The 10,479-nt window shown below is 33.6% G+C and overlaps 1 protein-coding gene across 1 annotated transcript; it reads right to left on the bottom strand.

Moving 5' to 3' along the window:
• Nucleotides 1-4,220: 4,220 nt before the first annotated feature.
• LOC112003471 (hexokinase-3) lies at nt 4,221-10,166 on the bottom strand. The gene is made up of 9 exons (XM_065760064.1): nt 10,072-10,166; nt 8,678-8,825; nt 8,382-8,564; nt 8,044-8,118; nt 6,168-6,323; nt 5,961-6,059; nt 5,751-5,878; nt 4,861-4,942; nt 4,221-4,749 (listed from the first exon to the last, which is right to left on the bottom strand). The coding sequence occupies exons 1-9, from the start codon at nt 10,164-10,166 to the stop codon at nt 4,372-4,374; spliced, it is 1,344 nt and encodes a 447-aa protein (XP_065616136.1). The 3' UTR covers nt 4,221-4,371.
• Between the last annotated feature and the right edge of the window lie 313 nt (nt 10,167-10,479).

The raw sequence follows: 10,479 nt of genomic DNA, 5'->3' as shown, positions 1-10,479 counted from the left end.
ATGCTGTTAACGGTTAACGAGAGGGAGTAAATAATATATTATTTTAATGTGTAGTATATATTATTTTAATGTATAGAATTGAATGATAAAACATATGATAAATGAGATGTTGTAAAATGATGTGGCAAAATAATAAAGTAGACTTTTAGTGTGGTAAAATGGCATAAATTTTGTAACATCTGATAAAGATGCTCTTACATTTAGCTCCATTTCAATAATTAAGTTGGTCTAAAGAGGTCACAAAGTGGTGCTACCATATGAAGGGATCAATTACCTTAAGAAGTGATGTTGGATCATCAATACCTCAAGATCCTCAATACTACCTGCAATGTTAGTAGTATTTCGGATTAGAAAATCTTTTTTTTTTTTTTAATACAAGAAAATGCTTATACTTTGGAATTGAAAAATATGTACTTTCTTTTCTTTTTTTTGCCTAGTTAATTTACTAATTTCTAAATGAAAATTAAGAAAAAAAAGTGGGCGCTAAAATGCCTATATGTTTGGCAAGTAAAACATAATGCTAAGCAGTTTCGAGAGAGTTGAATCAAAAGTGATATTTTCATGTCAAATTATCTAGTTTTTTTTTTTTTTTTTTTTCACTCTTTTCAAAATTTTATTTTTCTCTCATTGTTTTTGCTGGTTTTTTTTTTTTTTTTTCCTATATTGTTGGTGGTTTCTGCCTTGCTGGGGTTTGTGTGATGGTGGGTTGGTGGTGTTTGCTACCTTGCTGGGCATGTATGGTGGTGAAGTGGTGGTTGTGCCGGTGGTGGCTGGTCGGTGTTGTTGTTGTTGTTGTTGTTGTTGCTGCTGTTAACGGTTAACGAGAGGGAGTAAATAATATATTATTTTAATGTGTAGTATATATTATTTTAATGTGTAGTATATATTATTTTAATGTATAGAATTGAATGATAAAACATCTGATAAATGGGATGTTGTAAAATGATGTGGTAAAATAATAAAGTAGACTTTTAGTGTGGTAAAATGGCATAAATTTTGCAACATCTGATAAAGATGCTCTTATCTCAAGCATAGTCACAAGAAAGATAAATAGATGCCACTTTACTACAAACATTTAATGGTCATGATAACATAATAAATGACTGTGATGAAATGGAAATTTTGGACTTTAGTAATTTGGTTTGACATTATTGTCAAGGTACATGTCTACTGAAACGTATTGAAGTTGTCTTACAATGATTCAAATATCTCTAACCAGTATAAACTATATACTCCCACTTTCAAGGTGGAATTTGGTGTAAGGATAATATTTGTTGCACAGTTTTACGCATAAATATATTATTTTATATTTAAACTAAAATAATGACTTGAAGTCACGATTTTTAAATTTAAAATCACGGTTTCAATTTGTGTGTAATAGTTTATGTATAATAAACACAATCCTTTAGTGTAAGGGGAATATAAAACATCTATCTTATATGAGGGTGAGTCCTATGTTTGTAGATTTCACCTGTATGAAAGTGGTTTTTGTTTTTTTTTTTGAGCTAGAAAATGAGATATGTTATATGGGTTTTACTAACATGTGTTCTTAGGATATCTATTAACAAACCATTTTAGAAAACTATTTGTAGGAAAATGAAAAAGTAATTACATTTTTTCAATTTTTCATAAAAAATTTCCTAAAATTGATAATTAATGTATGCTCTAAAGGCATACATTAACCGGACTTATGTTATATATACATGTCACACAAAATACATATTATCCTCTTTCTTAGAACATGTGGATTCCAAAATTGTACAAGACTTGTATATATGTCTTGAAAGAAATGATGCATATGTGAAATGCTTGACATAATAATTATTGAATGCAAACATGGTCTTAATTACTATATTATCGCTAGATTTTGTTTGGGTTTAAAGTTTAAACCTCATTGCCTAAGTGGTACAGAGAGCAGATGAAAACGTCCAATGAGCTTCACAATATAGTAATTAAGAGCTGATAGGAGTAATCTTATTGACTTTATTGACCAGCTTCGACTGACCTGCACAAAAGTAATACTATATTAGTAACATGCATGGCCCTATTCCCTCGAAAATGATTGTCATTTTCGATTGTCACAAGGGTCATCAAATAGCCCATAGCCCACAGCCCAGCCTAGAAACCCGACGGCCCATCAGACTAATGGGCGGCCCAGCCTGTTGTTATTGAGGCTCATGGGTAGCCCACTAGCCCAGCGGGTCAGGCCGTGGGCTTGTTTTTATGCTCATGGGTACCCGGTGGGCTAACCCAGCCCAACCCATTGGCCTAACCCGTTGCGATTTTCGATTGTCACAAGGGTCATCAAATAGCCCATGGCCCATAGCCCGACCTAGAAACCCGATGACCCATTAGACTAATGGGTGGCTCAGCCCGTTGTTATTAAGGCCTACGGGTAGCCCACTAGCCCAGTGGGTCAAGCTGTGGGCTAGTTTTTATGCCCATGGGTATCCGGTGGGCTAACCCAGCCCAACCCATTGCCTAGCCCATTGGCCTAACCCGTTGGCCCAGCCCAATAACTCATAATTCATAATAATAATAATAATAATAAATATATATATATATATATATTTATATATATGAAGTGTATGAAGGATTGATCCTGAGATATTAGAGTAGATCTTAAGAGAACTCTTTCAACCACTAAGATACTCAAAGTAATTGTGCTAAACTTAGTTTACTAAATATATATTTTTCTAGTAGTCTAGCAAATTTGAATTAACCATTTGACTTCTTTTTTTTAATTAAAGATAAAAATAAAAAACTATTTAAAGCCTTAATAAAAAAATTAAATAGGTTTCCATCAACAAAACAAAAAATTAAATAGATTTGACTGTAAAAAAATTTGTAATTAAGTATTAAATTATTTAATTCTTTCCTTTAAAAAAATAGATTGATTATTCCCTTATAAAAAAAATTGATTCTTTCCTTATAAGAATAATAAAATAATATGTTAATACAAACTCATGGGTAGCCCATTAGGCCCAACCCGATAGCCCACCTCACTAAAGACAAAATGGGTATTGCCCATGGGCAAGGTCATGGGCTGAGGTTTTCTCTTTCAGCCCAGCCCAACCCGGCCCTTTAACTAGTTAATAGCCCATTATGCCCAGTCCATTGTGCCCATGGGCCAAGTAAAAATGGGCCGAGCCGGTCCAACCAAACCCATTGACGACCCTTACCTATCATATTCATACGACAACTCCATACCTTTCAGATATTTTTCCTCGTTAGAATTTAATTCCCACCTATTCGTAGAAGCTTCAATATATATATATATATATAGAAGTTAGCTTTGAATGAGTTTTCTTACTATATATATATAGAGAGAGAGAAATTAGCTTTGAAAGGGCTTTCTTACGCAATCTGTTTTTCTTTTAGGCTCCGCTTGGAAGTTCATAAGGGAATGGAATGGAATGGAATGAGATGATCATAAGGGAATGGAAAGGAATGGAATGGAATGGAATATATTTAAGTAAGGGAAATTAATGGAAAAGAATGGAATGGAATGAAATTAAGTAACCTTGTTTGGATGTTTTAAAATAAAGGAATGGAAAGGAATGAAAATGAATGGAATGTAAGTAATTTTGTTTGGGAGCAACATTGAGAGAATGGAATGGAATCATTTTATGATAATATTACTATTAAACCCCTGTTTTAAAATAAAGGGTTGAATATATAGGGGTATTTTGGGAGTTTTAGTAAAAAAATCATTAAATCTAATTCCATTCCCTCCCATTCCTCCCAATTTCGGGGGGAATGAAAATTTGAGGTTTTAAGGGAATAGAAAGGAATGAGTGTTCCCTTCTACCCATTCCATTCTCTCCCACTTAAACTCCCAAATAAGGGAATGGACTTACCATTCCCTCCATTAAAACTCCCAAACAAGAGAAGGAAAGAATATTCTAAAATTATTCTTTTTATTCCTTTCCATTCCATTCCATTCCCTCCTCCCAAGCGAAGCCTTAATGTGATCTGGGGTTGATAACATTCAATGTGTTGCAATGGAGACCTAATAATTTTGCTTATATTATATACTTGTTTGTGAGACTACTGAGATGTCCCTTTTGAAACTGGATCAAAACGTCAACAGTTGAGAATCACACCAGATGTGGATTATTAATGTCAAATGACCCAATACTTAACATTTGATAATGAAATGAATTACTCAGAATAAAAATTTGGAAGAGGAATTCTTTGTAAAGAACACCATTCTCACATTGCCAGCATCAAATTATAAATTGATGGAAATTTCACCAAGAAAAAAAATATATGGACAATCCTTCCCTTTATACAAGAAGATATGGAAAATGAATTCTACATTTACAGGGGCTATATGTGTATATATATATATATGAATAATATATATATTTATAGCAACTGTACGTTATCCACACGGTCAGATGAATGTGTTGCGGCAAGGAGAGCTGCTCCGACGCCTGATCCATCTTCTGTGACCATAAGAATGACATGTTCAGCTGCTTCTTCCCCCAATATTTCTATCATGGCTTCATGCAAGTATTCCCTAAACATTGTATAGCTTGTATATAAACCCCCTTCAATTGCAACAACTGCTCTTTTCATTTTAATATCACTTCTCCTCCCACCCGTGATCCCACCACTTCCATCCCGGCCGATCTTTTTCAAGATACCTACAATACCAGCAGCTGCCAATCGGGCAGCCCTACGAGTCACCACATCGCATACCTTTACAACGAGCTTTCTAACCTTTAAAGGGACATCAGGAATCTGAAATGACAAAAGCCCATCAAATAAACACATTATCAAAGAACCAATTTATCCAGTTGAGGTTAATCATTCAACCAGGAAACAGGAAAACTGAATGGAATAGTTGTCTACCTCCAATGTGTCTTTCAAGATTCTTGCTACTTCTGTCAACTCAGGAGAGTCATCCTCATGCATCTCAGCCATCAATGGTGTCCTGAAACAAATAAAGGGAACAAAGTTATAACCTGTTGCATTAATTGAGTGTTCAGAATGCATTAAACTGTATTACAAGCATATCAATACTGCAAACAAATGCAAAAGAATATGCTGAATATCAAGGAATCCTAGTTCAGGCACGTGTAATTGTATGCTTATGTAATATCGTTATTTTTTAAAACTTGCCTTTAGCTCCTAGGAGTTACGAATCTGGTTCTGATTCACAGGCTTTTAAATGTTTAACTACATCATTATTCCTTCCTGATACAATTCAATTCATTGTTCCTTCATCTAAAGCACTTCGCAGATTTTTTCAAACACTCCACTTTCTCACAATCTCCAAATGCAAATGCATATGTACTTATAGTGGGGCTCATATTTCTATAAGATCATTATTATATCTGATGCCTAGACATTAAATTACAATAAATGTCAAAACACAATTAATCCTTTTCTAGCAAAGATACAAAACATCAATAGTCATGATAAAAATGCCATCAAGCCAATTGCAATAACATTGAGCAAATGTAAAATTTTTACCTATGCACACAGACAAAACAAAAACATTATGCTTGGGAGATCCTCATTTTATTTTTTACTACCTAAGATTTGCTATGGTATTCAAGTATCGGACTCTACACTAAATATTTTAGGAAGCTAAACTTGCATCTTTATATAGAATTAGGAGTCAACAGACAGCAGGATTGAAAGCACAACATAGCAAGAGTCTCATGTGAGCAACACAAATGCAAATATATTTGTGTCTGCATACATTGTTGTGTATGAGAGAGAGAGAGAGAGAGAACCTCAAAATAAAGGGCATTGATAACTTTGGAAGAGCATCTCCAAAAATATCTGCCTCATGTGACATCCTCAGAATTACTCTCCTCACAATGTCACCAAGATACATTCCTGATATCATTTTCTCAAAGCCCTGCACAAAATATCATAAATTTGATATAATCCCCAAACATACAGTAACAGTAATGGTAACTGGGAAAGCAACCAAACCTTACCTGATCATTTGGATTAGGGCTATCAGCATCTAGCTCGATGTCATAAGAAGTTCTCGGTAAATGGGATGACCAGAAATTTCCCCATTCCATGTTGACAACCTGATGCAAATGAAGATGGGTCAATGTTAACAAATATATAACAAAGTAAATCAATTCATCAGATAAAGAATCTGATGATGTCTGTCTAGAGACATAAAGAAAGGATACCATGCCTCCAGAAGTTGTAAGAAGCCCTTGACACTTAATGATAGCATCTGTCCGCTCCAAATAACAGGCATTTGTACCTGTTCCAATTATAACTGCAGCAATAGTGTCTGGATCATGATAATGTCCAAGGGCTAAAGTTCCCACTGTATCATTAACCTGCTTGAGAACATAAATAAAATTATGCCCAAAATCTAAGTGCTATAGTTGCACAAGTAACTCGAGATGTAAATAATCACAAAGCAATTACATGTCACATTGCATGTTCTTACGCATGCATGTCATTTAATAGTTTAGAATTTAGAAGTGCCTAGATTGATGGTTTACACAAAAACACTAAGATTGGCCTAAGCCCAGTAAGCTTGAGGATGAGTTGAAAGGGGAAATTGCTCAAAATAAATAGATCAGAGGATTAAAAAAAAGGAATAAAATATGTTGCCATCATAATGAGATATCCTCATATCCACTGTCTGGCACAGAAACTCCGTAAAAATGGTAGAACGAATCTGTACGAGCCACAAGGAAAGCTCACAACACAAAGTCATACAAGGCTGACCAAGAAACCACTCTAAGTTCAATCTTTATATGATAATACTTTACATTGATTAAGCTAATCTACTCCAACTAGATTTAACTAAATATTTCATAATCATCACATAAATTCATAGAAAACACACATCATAAACTGTACATACATATGGCCATTAATCACTTCTCTAAAAGATGTTTTACAATACTAAGATATTGATTTCAACTTTCAACACTGAAAATGGTTACTATAACATCATTTAGGATCCTAACAACCATATCTTCCTGCCACCATTTTTATTGATCAATGACTCGTACAATATCAATTACTTCTTTGTTTTTTCAGTTTGTACAAAAATTTAGCACTTAATTTCAGCACATCGCTTAGAAGTAATAATAACCATAACTATTTTAAAAAGAAGAATAACTGCAAGGTAATCAGGACCTCCCTTAATGGACAATATCCTTTATGTTAAATAATAACGCACAAAATATGTTATGAGTTAAAGCTATCAGAATGGTGGTTAATGTCTACTGAAGAAGTAGTGATATTACCTTTTTTTTCTGATAAGTAGTAATGTTATTAACTTTAACAGTTTTCCCTTAAAAGAATTGAGATATTTTAACATGGTGGAATAGGATAGCAATATCCAAAAGAAAGCAATAAACAATACCTACTTGGGTCAATATTAGTGGCCTAAAAACTTCTAAAGATCTATTGTGTATCACAGCTTCCTCAGAAACTATTATGATTGTATTAACAGCCATCATATTAATTTCTGAGAATGTCCCGGCAAACACAAGTCTATTTCAATTTACTTAACACAAGACATTAATTATGTAGTATAACTAGGAAAAACGAACATAAATCAAACACGTAACCACATCAGGCAAAGATTGACTGCAAGCTACTATAAATTTATGTACAATTTCTTGGCTCAAAGATTATGGCCATCAATAGGGCTTAAAGTGAAACACGGATTCATGTAGCTAATTAAATTTTTAGATTAAGGTCTAGTAGTGTTTAAATATATATATATATATATATTTACTTATCTTGGTGCATTCAATTATTTTCACACAGCTTAAGGGAGTTGCAGCTTCAACCAAACAATTCAAAAGTAAAAATATAAACTCTGCATATCACATGTAAGCAAGAAACGCCATCAACTAAATCTAAGATATCATGTAACACCAAGGCTTGTGCATATCATATGGTGAGCCAGCTTTCAAATCAAGTTATAGCAAATTACAATATGCAGACACACTTAGAACATAATAAAGCACTATTTCAAGTCAATGTTCACCATTAAGAGAAGGTAAATTGTACAAGGATGCTAAGACAGCTTACCAGTGCTGCTACCCGCATATTTAGTCCTTTTCTGGCCATTGCTTGTTCTAAACATTCAGAAACCTCTCTTCCAACCTGACAGCCAGAAAATTGTTCACACCACATTACAATAATGTATCAAAAAAATTTGATATTCAAAAAAACTGTTCAGACAATAAAGCAAGGTTGTGCTTATTCTTAATCGGTGTTTAGATTGATTTGGTGATATTAGAGCTGATTCAAACTGACTTCAGCATCAACAAAAAAGTTTTCCAAGCAAATAAACTGTTGCCTTTCACAAAATTTCTAAAATTATGGAGCTTTCTACATACAAGTTACAAGAATATAATCTGACTAACCGTGTCTTCAATGCCAAATCCTTTTGTCCATTTAATCAAAATGCCTGTTGAAACGGATGTTTGCTTCACAGGAAAAGAGAACGTAAATCCAAGTTCCCTTCTTCTCATCAGTGAAGTGTCCGAACCATCTCCTTCTTTTTCAACAAACTCCTTTAACGATGAAGCAATAAAATCAAAGAGATCCTGCTATCAATAAAAACACATTAGCTTGCCAAAAAAGTATATAAATAGTATGTCGTAAGATTTCAAAGAAACACTTAATGTTAGTACAATATTTGAGTTACAAAGTTGAGGACCTCGCTTGTGCTGGTCATCAAATGTTGGGGAATGGGTTGCCGCTCCACATCTGGTTCTAGGATAGACCTTTGACCTCCTAGCTGAACTCGCAAGACCCTAAAATTAGTACCCCCAAGATCTAGAGCATAGTAAATTCCTTGCTCACTCCTGATGAAAAAAACAAAAACCAATATCAATTTTACAATGTTAATAAATGCAAGCTTTGCTAGTTACAAACAACTCATACACTGATATAACAAGATGTTACATCCATCCCAACAAACCAAACTTCATAATCAATGCAGAAGCGAAAACAACAATAGCATGCATTAATAAATAAAAAATAAATCCCCCGGCAAAGTTACTTCCTAGACAAAACCAAGTAAAAACCTGGCACCTTAAGGGCCCATATAAGCCCCCCAAATTTTCAAAAATTTTAACTGAGTTAAAGATTATTGCAGAATCATTATAGTGACATTTTAAAAGTAGAACCACATCTACATAGGAAAAAGGATTAAGAGAGAACAAAAAGATTCCAACTTTTGGAATCTTAAACAGTTATTCTGCAACAATATTATCGCACTTATAAAACTTATATAAAAAGAAGGGAAGGGGAAAAGAACATCTCAGATTCTGTAAACCATATCTGCAAATTTTGAACAAATTAGTCCCCAATAAAGTAGATTTGATTAATCAAAAATGTCAAATGTTCAGACGACAGATTAACATTATAAGGAATATTATACATAATTTGAAAAGTGAATAACTTAAAAACATCCCAATGCTTTAAGCCATGTGTATCAGTTGTCTAGAAGAAGAACCCACCAACAACATTAACAAACAAATTTGCAAAATAAGGAAAAGTGCAAGCAAAAGAAGCCCATACTTCTTAGGGAAACGAGAACAAAACCGAAATGACAATATTTTAGATTGAAAAATTTTAGATAAAAGTAAATAGCAAAATAATTCGCAACAAACTTATACAAAAAAGTCAATCCACAAACTAAAAAGTAACAATAAAACACCAATGAAGTTAACTTGGAAATAAAAAATAAAAGACAAAAAATAAAAAAAAATAAAAAAAATAAAAAAACCAAATTTTGAACAATTAAACAGTGCCACAACCAGTTACAACATTCCAAGAAACATGGAATTGATACATACAAGAAACCATAGAAAACCATCAACCATTAAATCAATCCAAAAAAAGAAAAAAAAAAAAAATATATATATATATATATATATCAAAATTCTAAACGCATTTTTATTTTTTAGCTCAACATTCAAGTAGACAATAGAAGAACCCCCAGAAACAACCTCCACGGAAAAAGAACAAAAATTGAACCAAACCCATTAGAGAAAAAAACCAAAAGAAGCAAAACCCAAGTGGGAAAAATATGACAAGTGAGAGTACCCATANGGCAATGGATAGTTGTCCTTGGGGCAAGATCTGTTTAGAGCAGTAAAATCTACGCACATCCTCCACTTGCCGTTCGCCTTTTTGACCATTACTACATTGGCTAGCCAATCTGGATAGTACACTTCTCATATAAACTTTGCTGCCGTCAATTTCTAAACTTCGTCTTTAACAGCATTATCTCTCTCAGGAGCAAACACCATTTTCTTTTGTCGCACTGGCTTGGAGGAAGGACATACGTTTAGATGGTGAGTGATGACACTAGGATCTATTCCCGGCATATCCTCATGGCTCCAAGCAAATACATCAATGTTTTTCTTCAAAAACTGGACGAGGTCCTTTTTAATTTCTTCTTCTAAATCTGCTCCAATCCTGGTAAACCTCTCAGGGTTTCTCTTATCTACG

This window comes from Quercus suber, unplaced genomic scaffold (assembly GCF_002906115.3).
Source record: "Quercus suber isolate HL8 unplaced genomic scaffold, Cork oak 2.0 scaffold_352, whole genome shotgun sequence".
Classification (NCBI taxonomy): domain Eukaryota; kingdom Viridiplantae; phylum Streptophyta; class Magnoliopsida; order Fagales; family Fagaceae; genus Quercus; species Quercus suber.
Note: the sequence above shows the minus strand (reverse complement) of the source record. Positions and strands in the feature narration are given on the sequence as shown.